We start from the raw sequence: 17718 nt of genomic DNA on the forward strand, positions 1-17718 counted from the left end.
TATGTAAGAGACAGTCACAACTCCCTGACTCTGACAACACGCAAACTACAAATATCAATCATGACTCTCTCCTCCTGATTCGCATAGTAGTATTTTCCTTTGGAATCCTATACTCCCAAATAGTCTTCATAGGTAAAACATCTGGCCCAAACTCGACATCGTACTTCGTGATGATATATGCTAGCACGACTTTCATGATATGGATACCGAAGAATCGTCCTGGGCAAGCGTTCCTCTCATAACCAAAACTAAGAAATGTCTCATCCAGAGTGACAGCAGAACGGACATCCGGAGTCCCATCTGCAAAGCGAAATGGTTTGAATGATCCTGCATCTTTGTAAAATGTCTCGTCCGAATGGATTGAGTGCATGGGGATTTCGATATGTACACCAGGCGGAACATAGATTCCATTGTCCAATGTTATGCCTGCAGAATTGACCCGCCGCGGTAAAGCAAATAACCCAAAGTCTGACCAGCGCATGGATTCACGGATGGCCGAGTCGGCATGCGTTAGCTTTGAGATAGTGGCACGATCCCAGATATCAACAGGACCAAGAACCGTTTCTGCCTCGTCACGCAATCTGGAGAAAACAGAAGCCGCGTTCGGACCGCTGCAAATATCACTAAGGGCTGTGTTGAATGGGATCGATCCGCTCTGCACGAAGTTGAAGTTCAAGATAATTATGCGATGTCCAATGCGGTAAGGGTCGAGTTGAGTCGGGTCGCCAGTAGCAGAAGAGGCTTCGATGATCCATTCGAGAATGTCGACCTATGAAAGTAAGAAGTTGGTCAAGGTCGAAGTTTTGCGGGTATGTACTGGCTTTTCTCCCCGACTGGGCTCTTTCTCAACACGCTTGTGATAGTCACGCAGACGAGTCTTGATAAGAGGCAGACAAGCAGCGATTCCTTTTTCAGTATCTCGTCTTGCTTGCCAACACATCAACGGCCCAAAGATAGGTTTGAGAATGCTGGGAATCAATGTTGTAAATAAGCCTTGAAAGGGCATATCCATGGCAAATCTCCGAACAGTTTCAAGGTACGTTGGATCCCGGCCTGGCTCGTTGTTAGCATTATTCCCCAATACCGTGAAGTCACTTACACAGAGGGAACCCCACGAGGACTCTGTTCAGCCCTCTAGCAAACACTCTTTGTATGGCAATCTCAAGTTGTACATCTCGCCACTCATTCTCCATTCCGAACTCTTCATCCACAGCAAGGCATAATTCCTCTTGAAGTTCAGCTGCAAGGTCATCAAACCTCTTTGTAATCCACTTTCGAACCACATCAACAGTGTAGTCACTTGGATAAACCGCCGGATCGCGGATGGTATATTTGAAGGACAATGACTCTGATGTTGGGGCATGAACTTCGAGCTCGCTCTCCCGTTTGTTGTATACTGTTTTAATTTGAGATGGAGGAAGTATCAGGACTTTGCCTTTGCCGAATGAGGGAATGATGAAGGGCTGATTATTTCGTGAGTACTGCACTTGATGTCAGTCAAGCTCCTATTGAGTTTTTCTTTTTCGTCCAAGCAAACAACATGGCGGCAAGTTAGTCAAGGATATGACTTGCCTTCTCATAGCCTTCTTTCATCCACTCTTCTGTCATGGTGAAACTCCGCAGTTTTGCTCTCGACCAAGCAAACCATTGCCCTTCTTGTACGCCAACACATGGAAAAGACTTCTCGAATCCGGTGTTGTCATTTTGCAGTCGCCATGCTACGTAAACAATGGCAAGACTTGCAATTGATACAAGAATGAGAACAGCCATGACAAACTGTAATACGTTGAGGCTAGGCTAGCGGAAGAAGGTCAACCCAGAGTTCTAGATAGGTGAGAAGCTGAAGCGGGGTATTCTTCCAGTAATTCAGGGCATGGAAGGTAGTTATATTTGTGGTTGAATGAATAGCCTTGTAGCACACGGTTAACTTGAGATATCTTGTAAGCGCTAGCCGTTCCATGAACGACTTGAGATATTGACCAATAGATACGGAAAGGATATGAAGATCTTAGGTGGTGTGGTTAGTTAGCCAACATGATCCTTCGTAAACCCTGCCGTTAACTAACCTGCTTACTGCCCACGTACAATAAGATGCATGAAGGCCAAGAACACTTGATGGATCGCTTTCAATCTCATTGGCTACTTCGGTCTTCAGAACTCGCAATATTGAGGTGGCTGCGTATTAGATATCTAGCCCCCACTCCCCTTTGTATCAGAATAATTAATCATCAAGCAGAAAGGATAAAATTAATTGGTCAGCCTATGCTATTTAAATGTGTATCAGACTTGTGAGGATATCTATCTTTGTACCTCACGGCTTCGTCTCTGCGAACTCGATATGCCTACTGGACCACCTAAGCTGGCATTGTTGCATCCATATTCATCATAGGATCCAAGACATCTGCGTCGAATGTATCCGTTATTGGCATCAGTGACGGCAGTGGCTGTACCGGTGTCTGAGACATACTTGCTATGTAGACAGTTGAAGGATGTGTCAGTTGTCCTGCTTGGGTTTCAGAATGCAGTGGGTTGACCGGAAACAGGTCGACAGTGACTCTGGTCCCCCACGGGAATAGCCTTAGAGGAACGATTGGCTGTTGAGCTGGAGGCGGCGCCTGTTTGGGATTTACCTCTGCTGGTTCTGGAGTTCGGGGAGCTGTGACCGAATCTGAGGGTGTCGAGGGCTCGTGATAATCAGACTCGGAATCACTATCATCCCCATTTTCACTCTCATCCTCGTCATCAGCTGAGGCCCTTCCATTTTTTCTCTTGGCATTTCCAAACATCTTAGGAGAGGCTCGAACCCACCACTGAGCAGCTCCTGTCGCTGCCGGTGAGTTGAGCAAAGCAACCGTGATGGCCTCCGACATCATAGCCTTGGTATCTTCCGCAGTCGGCATGAAGTCTTGTACCGAAGCAATGGCGTTATTTCTAACGGCTTGCTTTGCTTTACCCTCGAGTATAGGCCCCATCAATAATGTTTCAGCCTTTTCGAGGACATGTTGACCAAGATTGGGGATCTCGCCACTGTCTATGTGAACTGTATGTGACCAAGTTAGCGTATGTCTTATAATATGATAGTACAGGACGTACAAGGAGATAGTGGCTCATTAAAGTGAGGGAAATCTGCTTTGGGAAACAAGATCCACCAGACTTCGACGAAGAACTTTTTCCAATAGTCGAGCCACTTCGTCAAGTCTCGTGGACGCTTTGTGTATTTTTCGGCTGCTTGTTGTACAAGAGTTTGTTGCAACTCTGTCATATAGAAGCGTGCTTGTGCTTCTCTGTTGGGATCACTGCGTTTCGCTTCTTGAGAATGATGCTTGATGAGATGTGTTCTGTAAACTGTCAGCAACGTACGTGACACAAGGTCCTTGACTTACCTCCAGAGGTGTACTTCAGTCATGTTCGCAGAACAGTCGATGAAAAAACGAATGTCGTAGATCTCTGGGTATGCAAGGCAATATGGACAAATCCATCGACGAATCTTATCCTTGTTGCGCTTCTTTCTGGGCGGGGAATCATCATTACTCTTGCCGTCGCCTGATCCACCAGCGTTGTCTTGTCCAGGATTTCCACTTCCACCGTCCTCGTCCCCTTGTTGACCACCTCCTGTACCGCTGCCGCTGCCGACGCCAGTCGACTTGCCTTTTGACCTTTGACGCTTGTTTGATGGCGTGTTTGAAGTCTTTGGTGGATTATTCGTTGAACCATCGACGCATTCATCATCGGGTGGAATAAGAATGTTGCGGCTATGGATTGGTAGATTCTGGACACCTGCGACGACATCTTCCGCGTATAAGGGATCATGAGCTAAAATTTGTCGGATTGCCGAGAAGATGGGGGGGTCCGCTGCTTCATGTTGGGGAATTTGAGTCTCAGAAGTGACACTAGACATGTTCTGACGTTCTGGGGCGGGACCGTTGTCAACGCTCCCATGGTCGCTCTCAAGAGACGGACATGGGTCCAGGGATGATGCTCGTGCGGCTGAGCGTCGTACTAGCTGCTGTGTGGACTCCGGAGACCCATGCTTAGTTTGGAGAGAACCGATATGATGAATGGAAATCGCCCCGGATTTGCCGATAAGCTCTTCGATGGTGCGTTCCTAAGTCAGGGTCAATTGAGACTTGCCAACTCGAGGGACAGAATGCTTACGTGACAATGGCTTCGGCCACTGAATCTATCTGTGAACTCGCTGAGACGTTGGCTAGCTATCCTGTCATGTTGTTTGTTGCTCCAGCCCACGGCAGTGCATCGTTCGACAATTGTTTGGTTTCGGTCTTGAAGAAATACATCGAGGAGCGGCGGGTTCTATGTAACTGTCAGCATCTAGACACATTTGGAGACATCAACCCCACCTCTTCATGTCTATCACTCAACGGAAACGTGAGGCATGGCATATTTAGTTTTTGGATACGTATGTCGCGATGCCAGTATTGATTGGTTATTAAACGGGGGATCTTCAGCTTGACTCGAATTTAATTGAAGTTCAAAAAACTTATTGAGGGGTTCGGGGGGGGGGGGGGGGGGGGGGTGCTGACTTTATTCAAGAGGCTTGCTTTAGTGGCTACCGATTTCTCTTCTGCTCAAGACAAAATATCTGTCGGGTTATCTACGTATTTTACAAGAGGCCTGCAGGTCAATCTACAAACGCAAAATGTGAAGTAAAGTAAATCCAGAATGACTAACGATAAAAAATAAATTAAATACCATATTTAGCGGTACTCAGACTACCTGTTCACCAAAGCAATCAGGCGGCATTGTTGGACAGTAAAGCACCTCATGATGATTTGTCGCGAGGGAGAGAGAAATGAGATTGGTACATCATTACCTCTAGCTGGTCAAGTTTACCACTAACAATTTTACAGCTGACAACAGCAGACCGAGCACTAGCGCAGTACTGTTAGTTCTCTCAAACAATAACATCTTTTTGTACCGAGGGGCAGAGTTTATTTGTGCCAAGCTTGACACAAAATAATAGGGAGCTGTTTAGTGGCCTCGTCTCCTGAAAGTCCAAGTCAACTGAAAGTGCACCACCATAAACACGCGTGATATAGATATAGATTGAGTTGCATAATTGCTGTAGCACGTTGACTATTGGTCGCTTCAACTTTAATTCTATCGTCTTTCCTATACACATTCCTGCTTTTGCTTGCACAATTGCCGAGTTCAATTGACGAATGCCTAGACTAGCGAATACTGACTGTAAAGTTCCAGCCCTTGGAACCAAGTTGCACAGCTCTGCCATCTGTATCTTTAATATATTTCTCAGACTCGCTAATCCTACATATGCAACATTAATTTCCCTTCCCTTCGGTGTCTTCCAGTTCTCTGCTGTTCAATTCGAGGGATTCGGTGTCGCCGGTATCATGCCTTCTACGTTTATATGTCCAAGTCTCTTCATCGCCAGGTTTATTAGGTAGTCCGCTAAAACTCGTAGTGTCGTTGGCCGTCAACTCCAGACAAATCGCCATTTCCCATAACGAAACGACTTAATATATAACTAGACAAGTAGCCGTTTCCCAATATTTGTCTTTGCAGCTCAAGTTAAAAGAGAATTTTGTCGATAGCTACCGAGTTTTGAAACATCTATATAAGTCAACGAGATATCGCTCTGTGCCATGTAAGCCAGTCTCAGCATTCTTCTCATCGTTTCCCCAGACTTTATCACTTTGCCCTTTACCTAGACACAGCACTACAATTTTTTTGTTGTCTATTCAATACTCACAGATATGGAAGCTCATTCTAGCACCAATATCACCTACCTCATCCAGTTCAAATCCCCCTCGGGAAAGATCCATACCATCAACGTCCCAATCTCTGAAGGCCAGAGCCCTGAAGACTTTGCAATCGCGTTTACCAAAGCCTACAAGCTACATTTCAAGGGCTACAAGCGAGTACTGTATCGAGGTATTCTTCTCCAGAAGCCGATTGTCTCTCTTGTCAAGTTTTCCAAGGTAAATGTCAACCTTTACTCTTTTCATGTCATTATCAGCTAACCCACAGCAATAGATCACCAGCATGCATCCGAATCTCACTGGTAAAGACAGGATCTTTATCCAGGAAGAGATCATTGATCATACATTGACTGCTGCTCTGTACAAGCCAGCAATCTTGCGCGGTGTTGACCGAATCAACTTTTTTGAGGAGTACCGCCATACTGTTGTCTCTACTGGCGATTCTCTTCCGGAATATGCTATCCTAGTTCATTTTGTTGATGACCCGTCGGCCCTTAAAGTAGTGAGGATCGTTGGCACGGTCATCTCTGTTGGTTTTGGCATAGGCGGAGCTTTTGGCTTGTCGCTGTGAGAGCTACCCGGAAGCCACCACAGTTAAGGAGTTTTGGGTGGGAGGTTCAGGATATCGACATACCAGGTGCTTTTTCAGGTCGGTTATTTCTTACAGTATTTGTATAAACAAATGTACTCCTTGTCTGATCTTTTTCTTTCACAAGGATGAGGTCAGTGTTGACTTTGCTGTTACCTGACCTCATTCTCATGTGGCCTGTAGCTAGTGCCTTGCCCTGCCTTGATTCAAGATGGACGGTTCATCTCCACGGATATCATATAGTATTTATTTATAAGTCTCAGGATGAGAACATTGAGGTTTACAAAGGCCATGTCTTTGTGATATTGTTACTGGTAACACAATGATTTAAAGTGGAACTGAGTGAATTTTGCGGAGTGGCCAATACAAGAAAGTAAGCAATTGAACCATCAACAAGTTGATCTTGTTCATGATCCCACGCGCCAATAAATTGATATTAGAGGATATAAGGAAAACTCCAAAGATGCGCGGAATCGCCAGCTCTTTGCGCCTCTGCGCGCGTCCTGCGATGCTCGGGTCGCGTCTGGCCATACCTGTCAAGGGCCCATCCTTAGCGACCAACCTCCAAAAGCAATGGACAAGCAGCCAGTGTTGCAGTAAGAAGAACGCCCCGAAAACACCTGCTCCCGTGCCTATTACTTCAACTGAGTTTTGGAGCTCGAGAGCGGTATGGAAGAGAGCGTCTGTCAATACCACGCGATGTCTCATCGGCTGCACGGTTGGTGACTTTTCCGCCATGTGGCTTCTTCAAGCCTACTACCCGGAACTGAGCATGGGGATCGTCATGCCGATTTCCAGTCAGATACCCATTTCCGACGCGTCTGAACTAAACCGCTAACCAAGCAAATTAGTGGCATCTGGTATCTCAACATCTATCCTTCTCGAGACAGTGATGCTACGCGTCGGTCGTGATAGTTTAACATGGCTCACCGCTATGAAAACAGCAATTGGCATGAGTTTCATCTCCATGTTGACCATGGAAGCGGCAGAAAATGCAGTGGATTATTATTTGACGGGTGGAAAGGTTGCGCTTGATGACCCTTCTTTCTGGATCGCGGCTTTGGTCTCTATTGCTGCTGGATTCCTAGCCCCATTGCCCTATAATTACACGAGACTAAGAAAGTACGGAAAGGCTTGTCACTGAAGTCCATCCTTTCACAGGGTCACAATCACTGCGTTGTATTGAATAGATAGGCCTGATGACAAATGGCCTTTTTTATACTGGGCCTGGCAATCTCGTTTGGAATATGTTGAGTCACTCATCGTCGGTAAATGTTTTCCGCTCACTTTCCGTTTTCCAGTCATTGTTATCTTGTCTCAGCGAACGCACGTACTGTAATAGCTACCACAGTAACGGATACCAGGAGACAGGAACGCTGGGAGCCAAGCCGGCAATCTGAGCCTGCAGCCAAGCCAAACCCCCAGATAAATCTACGTTAGATCTCGCCAGGATTGGAGTTTAATTCATGATTTCGAGTCTCGACTCTTTTCTGGGACATAGCGCGACACGTGAACGAACGCCATCGCGTCGGAGCTTGATTAGGATCCGAATCTTTGGAAAGGAAAGAGTAAAAGGGTATGAGAACGATAGGGCTGCGGCGACAAAAAGTAGAGTCCGGAGGTTCGTTGAATTGATATCTCGTTTTTGATCTTGATTATCAAGATGTAGCTGGGTAAAATGCGCCGAGGAAGAGATCTGTTGATCATAAAGGCGTCATTGAGGATGTGTTTAGGGTATTTGGTATGAATGACTCGCCAAAGTGTTTGTGTGCTGAAGTGTCCTCATCGCTGTTAATGGTTACCAGGGAACAGGTTCATTATTCTAGCATATCTAGATTCTGTTGTCATTTACCAGTAAAGAACAGCATATTCTCAGTCGAGGGTCTTTACACAAGCAGTGCTTCTCCCTTTGTGTCCCCAGTGAGTTCATGGTCCCCATGTCCCACGCGATCTCCGCAATCCATCCCATTTCAACATTAAATGAGACACTATAAACTTGTCATTAACAAGCATAACCACTCTAGCGTCCTCTTCCCCCCTCCTCCAAAAACTCAACAAAGTAGTATCCATACATCCTCGGAGTCTACTTGTAGCCTCCGAAACTACCCCAGATTGTTAACCACTTTTCCCCAGGTTCACTAGCTCTCCGCCTGTCCCCATTTTCCCCGCTCCCGACGATGATCAAGGGCTGGGCCATAAATACACAGGGTCTGGAACGCAGAGAAAAAGTTTTCATCCCCAGGCTTCGACATTCAATCTCCCATCAAGCAACATGGCCACCACTACTACCCATCACCAGCAGTCTGGCAAGGAGACGCCCGAGTTCGCCCACGTCAACAGTGTTCTCGACGATGAGAAACCAACACAAATGGACGAGGAGAGAGATTGGACGGGTACTGCCAAGAAGACAGACCCAGAAGAAATCCGCCTTGTCAAGAAGCTTGACTTGTGGATCATGGTGAGTTTTTCGTCTGATCCGCACGCGTGCCAATGCTTGGTTTTGGTGTTTGAATCGCCAATGTTCTTGGCTTGACCACGCTGTAGCGTCTTGGCTCGGTCCGTGTGCTAATAATTCGCCACAGCCATGTCTCTGTCTCATGTACTTCCTCAACTACGTCGACCGAAATGCCATTGCTCAGGCGCGATTGAATAATCTGGAGGAGGATCTCAACATGACTGGAACTGAGTTCAACACGACCGTTTCGATGTATGTGACGCGCGAATAACGAAATTTGACCCAACGCTGACTTGGAGAAGCTTGTTTGTCGGTTATGTTTTGATGCAAATTCCCAGCAACATGTTGATCACAAAGGTTAGGCCTGGTATCTACATGAGTGCCTGGATGTTGGTTTGGGCTGCTGTCTCTGGTAAGTTGCCGTTGACTTTCTCAGAGTCTATATGCTAATGACGATGTCAGCTTGCACTGCGCTTGTTAAGAGTTATGCTGGTCTTGTTGTTTGTCGGTTCTTCCTGGGTATCACTGAAGCTCCTTTCTACCCTGGTGCCACATACATGCTTTCTATCTTTTACACACGCAAGGGTCAGTACTACGATTAAATTTGATATAATTGGTGGCATACTAATTCTTAGCAGAGGTCGCTGCTAGAATCGCTGTTCTCTACTGCGCCCAAATTCTCGCCACTGGCTTCTCCGGTCTCATCGCTGCTGGTATCTTTGCAGGCATGGACGGCCTAGCCGGTCTTGCAGGATGGCGATGGTAAGTCTATTTCACATGAATCCGTTGCCTCTACTAACGAACTCCAGGCTGTTCATCGTTGAAGGAGCCGTTACCGCTCTTGTCGCCATCCTTGGTTTCTTTATGCTTCCCAACACCCCTCTGACCACTCGTTGGCTTACCGACCGCGAGAAGCAGCTCGCCCATGAGCGCATGGAGAAGGACAAGGTCTCTGACTCTGAAGAGGGCGGTTCATCTTGGGAGGGTCTCAAGCAGGCTTGCAAGGATAAGCGAACATGGCTTTTCTGTCTTATGCAGAACTTCCATCTTTCTGCTTGTTCTTTCAACTCATTCTTCCCCACGTAAGTCGCGGTGGCGAAAGAGATACAAAGATATACTGACCGTTCTTAGTGTTGTCAAGACCCTTGGTTTCAACACTACCGTTACCCTTGCCATGACATGCCCACCTTTCATCTTTGCTGGTGCCGCGGGTATCTTCTTTGGCTGGAACTCGGGACGCATGCATGAGCGTACTTGGCACATCACCGCCGGTCTTTCGGTCGCCATCGTCGGTTTCGCTCTCGCCGCTGCCACTCTCAACACTGCTGCACGATACGTCGCTTGCTTCATCTTCCCCATGGGTGCCTACGCTGTTAACTCGGTCATCATTGGATGGGCGTCTTCAACACTGTCTCAGACAAAGGAGAAGAAGGCTGTTGTTTTGGCCATGACCAATGTTGGTGGTCAGGTTAGTGATCAAGCCCTGTTCTGTTTATTTCTTTCACTAACAAAACATTAGATCGGTTACATCTATGGTGCCTACCTATGGCCCAAGAGCGACTCTCCCCGATATGGAATTGGTTTCGGTGCCTCTGCTGGTTTCGCTCTGTGCTCAATTGCATGTGCTTGGGCTATCCGCATTCTTCTTGTTCGCGAGAACCGTCGCATTCGTGCTTCCACCACTGAGCAGGTCAACTTGTACGGATACTAAATGGGGAATATGGAGACTTGTTGATAAATAATAATAATATGTGTACCGCCAGTCTGGCTTTGGTGACACGTCGACCCAAATATAGTGACTCGTATGGAGACGCGACATTCGATGTGATTTGTTCAATTGAGCCACTGTTGTACAAGTCGACCCTTTTGCGACCTGTGCATAAGGCATCAGCTAGATTGACATGGTTGGTTCAAGGCAACAGAAGCTCACTATAAGAAGCCCCGCACGGCTGCCTAAGCTGAATATGGGTTTTAAAAGAGACATCATCTCACGGTTGAGCTGAATCGTGAATCTATTCTCTTCATCAAATTTGATCAAAATGACTGAAACCCTTCATGAGGAAATCCTGTCCCAAGTGGCGAACCCTCAGAGAGACTCTCCTCTCTTTGGAATTATCCCCGCCGAAGTCAGAGACAGCATCTTCTCCTACGTCCTGACTGATCATCCCGACCCTACCGCAGAGAAGCAATTCAGCAAAAAGACATGTTACACTCGCCCTTCCTACGAGGCTAATCAATCAACTGATACCAGACTCCTTCGCACTTGTCGTGCCATCTATCGCGAGACGTGGTTCAAACCATTTCTCCTACGAGAACACACTCAATGGGCTTCAGCTCCAGACCGTGCCCCGCCATGGATCCATCGCCCGCCTCGACTGACAAGCATGCTTCATCGAATCGCTAAACAGCAGGTGCAAGATAAAATCGAGATTGAGAGACTGAGAGTCTTTGCACAGATGTATAAGCTCGAAGAGGGTAGTCTGGCTCATATTCTTCGCGAACCACTCCTTGCACCCCGCATCGTCACCCTCACAATCCGCCACACTGATTGGTGGTTTTGGGAACAGGACGAACCTCTTCGTTTCGAGGGTAATTGGATTGAGGACGTTTCCAAAGCCTTGTCTAGCAGCACAAATCAATTCTGCATTGAATTGGAGTCTCTAGAGAGGAAGAAGGGTCAGATTGACAAGATTGCCGATCAAATGATCAAAAAGTGGTACTTCAAACGCAGTGATGGCGTTGTACTCTATGCTGAAGCATCCGGCGCCAGCAAGAAGGAGAGCAGATGGAGCGGCGACAGCACATGGCACAATCGACGCTGGGTTCGCGACGAGACAGAACCTGGAAGACTTGATTATTATGTCGTCTCTGTGACATTCCGTCCTCGAATCGACATTGAGCGAAGCCGAGGTACGGTCGCTAGAGAGGTCTTCAATTCCTCGCAAAAAGATTGGTTCGACCAAAATGAACTGAAGATTCACCTTCCGGACGAGACACCCATTGAGGACAATTACCCTTCCGAGATGGCGTATGATTCTGATCATAGTGAGTATGAATGCCACTGATACTGACTTTTGGGTCTGACGTATTGACCTGCGACATAGGAAACACCGATTCGGAGGATTCCGACCACGGAGAGCTCGCTCCTCAGCGTCGACGATGGTTTGAGTCGTTCTTCCCTCCTCGAGAATGACGCTATACTGCTTAGTTTAAGTCTGTACTTCAATTTACTGCATATAAGTCATGGGAGGAGGACATAAAAGGGGAATTAGTTTGAACCAGATAAGGTTGGAAATGGGTGGTTGATCTTTTTGTTCTGCATTGTTGAGTCGCATGTTATTTGGACCCAGTATCATGTACCATGTATTGGCCAAGATGAGCACGCGCAATTGTTGCTGGAAGAATGAAAAGTATGTCGCATAAATACTTGTCTAAAATTGACACAATTCCCAGCCACCTGAGTTGCAATGATATCGGCCGAGATATTGCTCGGCTTCACGTTAGGACATAATTGGTCTCCACGTCAAGTGACAATCCATCTTAGTCATCATGAGTCACACGTCATTGCCATTTCAACAATCAGATGTTTACGAGTCTCCTCCAGCAATCTCGTCAATATGGCGCAACCGGACAACGACAATAGCAATGGTCGCGTTGTCGGCGACTTGGCCTGTCAATCGGACTCGTACCTCCAAACTCTCGAGACGAAAGTGATTTCTTGCGAAAAGGCTCCCAAGCGTGCGCAAAAGTCAAAAAAGCACGATGCACGCCACGAGGAGGCTGAGTGGTTAATCGAGTGTTCTGACTCGGTACTTTTCCCTGAAGGTTAATTATTGACTCATTTCCACACAATTTCACACAAATTTCACTCACATCAGCCTTAGGCGGAGGTCAGCCCTGTGACCACGGAACAATCACTCTGCTCTCTGGCGACGACCAAGACCCCATTCCCATCAAAAACGTTCAACGAGAGGGTCTCCGATGTGTCATCCACTCACCGAAGCCTATCTCGCCTGGGACCGAGGTACGCCAACAAATTGACTGGAACCGTCGGTGGGATCACATGCAGCAGCATACTGGCCAGCACCTTTTGTCTGCCCTAATGATGAAGAATCACGAACTCAAGACACTAGGCTGGGGAATGGGCACTGACGGAGGCTTCAACTATGTTGACTTGCAAAGAAAGCCGACAGATGAGGAGATGCAGGCCATCCAGATGGCATGTGCGGAAAAGATTCGAGAGAACTTGTCAATCAAGGTGGAAACGCCAGATGACGCGAAGCATGACAAACTCCCTGGGGACTATGACAAGTCTGACGGTGTTGTGAGGGTTATCCATATTGGAGATCTTGACGATAATACGCAAGTCTATCCTAGCTCGTTTTTGGGTATCTGACTAACTTTTACAGCTGCTGTGGTACACATCTCTCTCAAACATCACACATATCCCTCATCATTCTCGGCTCAACGCAGTCCGTCCACGGCAAAAACTGCCGCCTGTCCTTCATCACCGGAGACCGCGCCATTAAACTCGCAAATGCATCAGTCAGTGCAATCAGCAACATTGCCAAATTGATGTCCTCCAGCAACAACCCCACCGAAGTAGTCACCCGTGCCACTGCCTTGTCCGACAGCGTGACCGACCTCAAACGCTCAGAACGAAAGCTTCTACTCGAGGTTGCAAAATTCGAAAGCGAGCACGCCATCAGAAGCATCGTCCACAACAAAATGAATGCGTACATCCACCGTTACGAAGGAAACACGGATTTCATCAACAAGATCGTCGGCGAGACGAGGGACATTCTCCAAGGAACCGCATTTGTTGTCGTTATTGCCATTGGGGAGCCCAAAGGTGGCGGCCCGGTTGTAATTGTGGGTGATCAGGTCGTTGTTGATGTAATGGCAAAGAAAGTCAAGTCCGTCGTCAAGGACATCAAGGGGGGAGGAACAGGTGGTAAATGGCAGGGCAAGGTCAAGGAGTGGACAAACGCCGAATTGACCGCTTTGAAGGAGGTAGTTGAATCATAGTAAAAACAAGATGTATCGTTCATCTGAATGTATCCTGATTTGAATTGAGCGGTCCCCAGCGCCCAAAGTAAGATCTCCAAAACACCAGTAGTTCAAAAAGCATCATCTCCAAATCTCCAAATCTCCAGTAGTTCCAACGCCTAGATTAACTCCAGAGTCCTCGTTCCCGCAATCCTATTTAGCCTTACCCGCTTCCTCTTGGGTTTCATTTGTGTCTGGTCAAACGCTCTCCGAATATGCTCAACGCCGACTGGTGGTCTATCAGTATGTAGTGGCACGAACAATCCATGTCGTCTCGATCCGACATCTGCCGCCGATTGGTCGTTCTGTCTTCGGTATGCTGTCAAATCATGTGCCTGGATTGTCAAGGCAATGTCAGTCAGGCGCTTGACCATTTCAACAGCCAAAAAGCCGACGATCTCAAGAGTATCACTCTTCTTCACGACTCGGGCTACGACGCCGATGCCTGCCCACTCCTGGAAACGCTTCGCTTTGCGGGTCGTGAAAGAGGCTTTGCGGTAGATGGCCCACCTGTCATACTCCTGTTTCGACATATTCTTGGTGATTTCATCTGCCCAGCGGAGACTTTCCAGAGAGACCTCTCCTGGCTGACCGAGCAGTGTTTCGTTGGTTTCGCCTCCTGGAGGGACGACTGAGAAGAAATATTCCATGTCCCAGGGTAGCATAGCCGCTGGAGTTTCTGTCTTTTTGGCTGCGGCCTCTTCAGTGGGAGGACTTTCGAGCGGGTCTTCTGAGAGGTCCTCGTCGTCCATGTCGACATCAGCGTCGACATCACCTTCAGCCTCTCTGTTTGTCTTTTTGGCCTCGCGACGAATAGCTCGCCATCGTAAAAGCCTTTGGATGCGTGCGACACGTTTGGTATCGTGACGAATTTGGAATATGATGTCTTCGATGGAAATGGTTCGTTTACGACGACGTGCTGCGAGTTCACTAGCAACAGTCAACTGATGACGAAGTTAGTTGTGTCCAGATGGGATGTTGAATAACTTACTAGATGTCTGACCTGCTCATGAACAATTTGCTCCACCAGTATCAAAGTCTCAACGGAAACGTCTTGAGTCTCACCAGCGACGTACATCATCTGGGAGAAATTAGAGACCAGACGATGGGTCAGGACGAAAGGAGTTACTTACATGCTGGATCTCGTTGCTGTACCTGGATGTAAAGCTAGCCATGGTTGTGTCCTCGCTTGAGGTCACGTTCTTGGTCAGGGCAGGAACAAGGGCAGTATCAGCTGTTTTATACCTGCGCGCTGGTAATCAATGAACAAGTTGGACTGTGGTCCGTGATGCACATATGTTGGAACATGATTGACTGCTCTTGACACGTCTTTGTTAATCATGCACGTTGGTTAGGTTGTGGGACATGTTGGGGAGGGAGCCATGACCACCTGGGGCCTCGATCTGAAAACAAAGAATGGACGCCACCAAAAAAAGGAATTGTAGGAGGACCAGAAACCTTCTTTACCAACTTTACAATAAATTAGAAACTTAGTCTCTAAAAGAGAACTTAATCGAATTTTTAAAAAAGATGGTTTATTTCTACGCCTCTTTACGTCCCAAGTCTGAGGCTTGGAACAGCTACACCACTCTAAAGCAACATGTGTGATAAATGTTCACGAGCCATCATAAAAATCCCATCTTAAGGCTTTTTTCACTGCGTTGTTGCGTGGAGCTGTAACACTGGTCACCTGACGAGGCGTGTCAGTGGCCGAAAAGTACTCAAACCCTGAGCAAAATATTCAATAGTCACGGCTGAGAACGAGGAGAATCCGAACTTCGGACAATTACTTTTGGATTTTTAATCAGCTGCTGACATATGCATCCCTCTAGGTTCTCAAATATACTCTGGTAGTCGTAGTAACTGAGGCATATTGTGTCGTAAGTCGCCGTGATGTCAAATTATTTGGCCGCTTGAAACACAATAAATCAGGTTTACTTGTAAGTTTATGATATTGGAGTCATGCCGTAGCTATTATTACTTGTACTGCAAACTCTATAGGCAATTAAATGCCTGTTGCCTAAGAACCATCATGATAAACTTCTGAGTAAAGAACAGGCGCAGTTCTCTCGGACTCATTCCTGCCCTCTATATAAACCTGCCCAATTTCTCCAATGGCCACTTTCCCTTCCTCACTGCACAAAGCTCATTCAACTTGCAAATCGTCCCACTTGATATCAACCAACTCACATATAATCCAACACCATGAAAGACAACAACAATTTGCAGTTCCCTCTTGTCCCCATCAAACATGGTGTGGTCCCTGATCAAGACGACATACCTAACCAGGGTGTTTTCACTGATCAAAACGTCCCTGGCCAGAATATCGTTCCTGACCAAAACGTCCTCGCTGGCCAGGATGCCTTCCTTAACTCGGATGTCTCCCTTGGCCAGGGTAATGTCCCTGACCAGGACAGTATCTCCAACCAGGGTGTCTTCCTTGACGAGGATATCATGCCTAACCAGGACGACATTCCCAACGAGGACGACATCTTTACCTTGGATAACCTTCCTGATCAGGATGTTGTCTTTAACTTGAACGTTGTTCCTGACCAGGACATCGTTCCTGGCCTGAACGTTGTCCCTGAATAGGGTATTGTCCCTAACCAGGGCATTGTCCCTGGTGTCCCCAACTTAGACATCTTCCCTGGTCCGGACGACTTCCCTGGCCAGGACATCTTCCCTGGTCAAGCTTTGGGTTTAGCACCCATCGGAGAGCAGGGTCAGCATCTGCCGGAGGGAATGAATCGTATAACACAAGACGCCGATTTCATCCCTAAGGGGGAAATCAAACGTCGCCTGTTTGCCCGCCAGCTGCAGCGCTTCTACGCAAGTGGGCTGGATAAAAAGAACAGGCACCTCATCACGCCTACCGATATTCAGCTCGCTCAGGCGATGGAGCCCAATACCGGCCCCATGTTCTTTCACGACGGTACAAACTGGCCGGCTGACTGGATGGTCGAGGAAGGCAACGGCGTTACGAAGGAGGTGGCCGATGCCAAGGCCCTGGAATTTCAACAAGGTCTAATCGATCACCGGATGTTCGCCTTGTTTTTGTTCCAAAACCCAGCCACCTCTGTTGACTTGAATGCGGTCCCTGGCCAGAGACCGTAATAACTCGATCTTCGATAATAGAGTTCGTGTTAAAGAATAATAAAATATTTATTCCCTAACGATAGATGTTTCGGTGTTGTGAGATTTTTAATACTCTGTTTCCTATGCATATATATCACATACGCTAGGTTTTGTTTAGAACAGTTTTCTTTTCGTTTTGTATTATGTAATCTATAATATTGAAGACAAATCTGTTCTACCGTTATCATATCTTAGTCGTATCATCCAGTGTCGTAGTTCATGTAACTTGTAGTGTATGCGTAGATATCCTAAGCCTAGGGGCCCGTTGATAGTTTGGTCGCTCCATGATCCATACCGTCTGCGGAACTGTTGATAAACATGCGAGCCATAGTACTTGGAACTTGTTTATGTTTATGTTGATATTGTCAGAAGAGCGAAATCCTCTAGTTACATGTCTGTATGTCGTTGCAGGATTCGTAAACCTAAAGACCTGTTACGTCAGCAAGGCGTCAATCGAGAACCAACGTCGTGTAACCGATTTACCGTACGTTTCCACCAAATGTGTTAAGAGGGGCATGGGTAAGGTAAGTTGCAATTGCACCCTTTGACCGTTATTCAGCCTAAGTCTAACCCAACAGCATAACTTATAGACTATTTGTAGATCTTTCTTGGGCGATAGAAATGAAGGGTTTGTTGTAGCTAATAGGGAAAGACTTGAAATGACTGTGTAGCAACTAAACCCGGTGAATATCACGAAACTGTATCATATACCACATCGCCTCCGGAATGTTCAAGATCCGTTTTACAACAAA

General features: G+C 47.0%; 9 protein-coding genes across 9 annotated transcripts; 6 read left to right on the forward strand and 3 right to left on the reverse strand.

Moving 5' to 3' along the window:
* Positions 1 to 58: 58 nt before the first annotated feature.
* FSST1_008737 (cytochrome P450) lies at positions 59 to 1608 on the reverse strand (the record flags this gene model as incomplete). Its single annotated transcript, XM_083225646.1, has 4 exons — positions 59 to 769; positions 818 to 1053; positions 1100 to 1481; positions 1573 to 1608. The coding sequence occupies 4 exons, from the start codon at positions 1606 to 1608 to the stop codon at positions 59 to 61; spliced, it is 1365 nt and encodes a 454-aa protein (XP_083084698.1).
* A 746-nt stretch (positions 1609 to 2354) lies between these two features.
* Positions 2355 to 4400, reverse strand: FSST1_008738 (uncharacterized protein; the record flags this gene model as incomplete). The annotated part of the gene is made up of 5 exons (XM_083225647.1): positions 2355 to 3040; positions 3094 to 3338; positions 3384 to 4105; positions 4156 to 4311; positions 4359 to 4400. 5 exons carry the CDS (start codon positions 4398 to 4400, stop codon positions 2355 to 2357), a joined length of 1851 nt encoding a protein of 616 aa, XP_083084699.1.
* Positions 4401 to 5732: 1332 nt separating this feature from the next.
* FSST1_008739 (uncharacterized protein) lies at positions 5733 to 6309 on the forward strand (the record flags this gene model as incomplete). Its single annotated transcript, XM_083225648.1, has 2 exons — positions 5733 to 5957; positions 6013 to 6309. 2 exons carry the CDS (start codon positions 5733 to 5735, stop codon positions 6307 to 6309), a joined length of 522 nt encoding a protein of 173 aa, XP_083084700.1.
* A 481-nt stretch (positions 6310 to 6790) lies between these two features.
* FSST1_008740 (DUF4396 domain-containing protein) lies at positions 6791 to 7471 on the forward strand (the record flags this gene model as incomplete). Its single annotated transcript, XM_083225649.1, has 2 exons — positions 6791 to 7124; positions 7179 to 7471. 2 exons carry the CDS (start codon positions 6791 to 6793, stop codon positions 7469 to 7471), a joined length of 627 nt encoding a protein of 208 aa, XP_083084701.1.
* Positions 7472 to 8599: 1128 nt separating this feature from the next.
* FSST1_008741 (major facilitator superfamily domain-containing protein) lies at positions 8600 to 10493 on the forward strand (the record flags this gene model as incomplete). The annotated part of the gene is made up of 8 exons (XM_083225650.1): positions 8600 to 8785; positions 8910 to 9034; positions 9085 to 9194; positions 9245 to 9367; positions 9421 to 9544; positions 9592 to 9864; positions 9914 to 10250; positions 10302 to 10493. The coding sequence occupies 8 exons, from the start codon at positions 8600 to 8602 to the stop codon at positions 10491 to 10493; spliced, it is 1470 nt and encodes a 489-aa protein (XP_083084702.1).
* Positions 10494 to 10821: 328 nt separating this feature from the next.
* FSST1_008742 (uncharacterized protein) lies at positions 10822 to 11975 on the forward strand (the record flags this gene model as incomplete). The annotated part of the gene is made up of 2 exons (XM_083225651.1): positions 10822 to 11827; positions 11887 to 11975. 2 exons carry the CDS (start codon positions 10822 to 10824, stop codon positions 11973 to 11975), a joined length of 1095 nt encoding a protein of 364 aa, XP_083084703.1.
* A 424-nt stretch (positions 11976 to 12399) lies between these two features.
* On the forward strand, positions 12400 to 13810 carry FSST1_008743 (Threonyl/alanyl tRNA synthetase; the record flags this gene model as incomplete). The annotated part of the gene is made up of 3 exons (XM_083225652.1): positions 12400 to 12607; positions 12667 to 13093; positions 13192 to 13810. 3 exons carry the CDS (start codon positions 12400 to 12402, stop codon positions 13808 to 13810), a joined length of 1254 nt encoding a protein of 417 aa, XP_083084704.1.
* Positions 13811 to 13950: 140 nt separating this feature from the next.
* On the reverse strand, positions 13951 to 15006 carry FSST1_008744 (transcription initiation factor IID, 18kD subunit-domain-containing protein; the record flags this gene model as incomplete). Its single annotated transcript, XM_083225653.1, has 3 exons — positions 13951 to 14775; positions 14823 to 14912; positions 14965 to 15006. The coding sequence occupies 3 exons, from the start codon at positions 15004 to 15006 to the stop codon at positions 13951 to 13953; spliced, it is 957 nt and encodes a 318-aa protein (XP_083084705.1).
* A 1030-nt stretch (positions 15007 to 16036) lies between these two features.
* FSST1_008745 (uncharacterized protein) lies at positions 16037 to 16945 on the forward strand (the record flags this gene model as incomplete). The annotated part of the gene is made up of 2 exons (XM_083225654.1): positions 16037 to 16372; positions 16424 to 16945. The coding sequence occupies 2 exons, from the start codon at positions 16037 to 16039 to the stop codon at positions 16943 to 16945; spliced, it is 858 nt and encodes a 285-aa protein (XP_083084706.1).
* Between the last annotated feature and the right edge of the window lie 773 nt (positions 16946 to 17718).

Source organism: Fusarium sambucinum, chromosome II (assembly GCF_050947815.1).
Source record: "Fusarium sambucinum isolate potato_lamoka chromosome II, whole genome shotgun sequence".
NCBI lineage: Eukaryota > Fungi > Ascomycota > Sordariomycetes > Hypocreales > Nectriaceae > Fusarium > Fusarium sambucinum.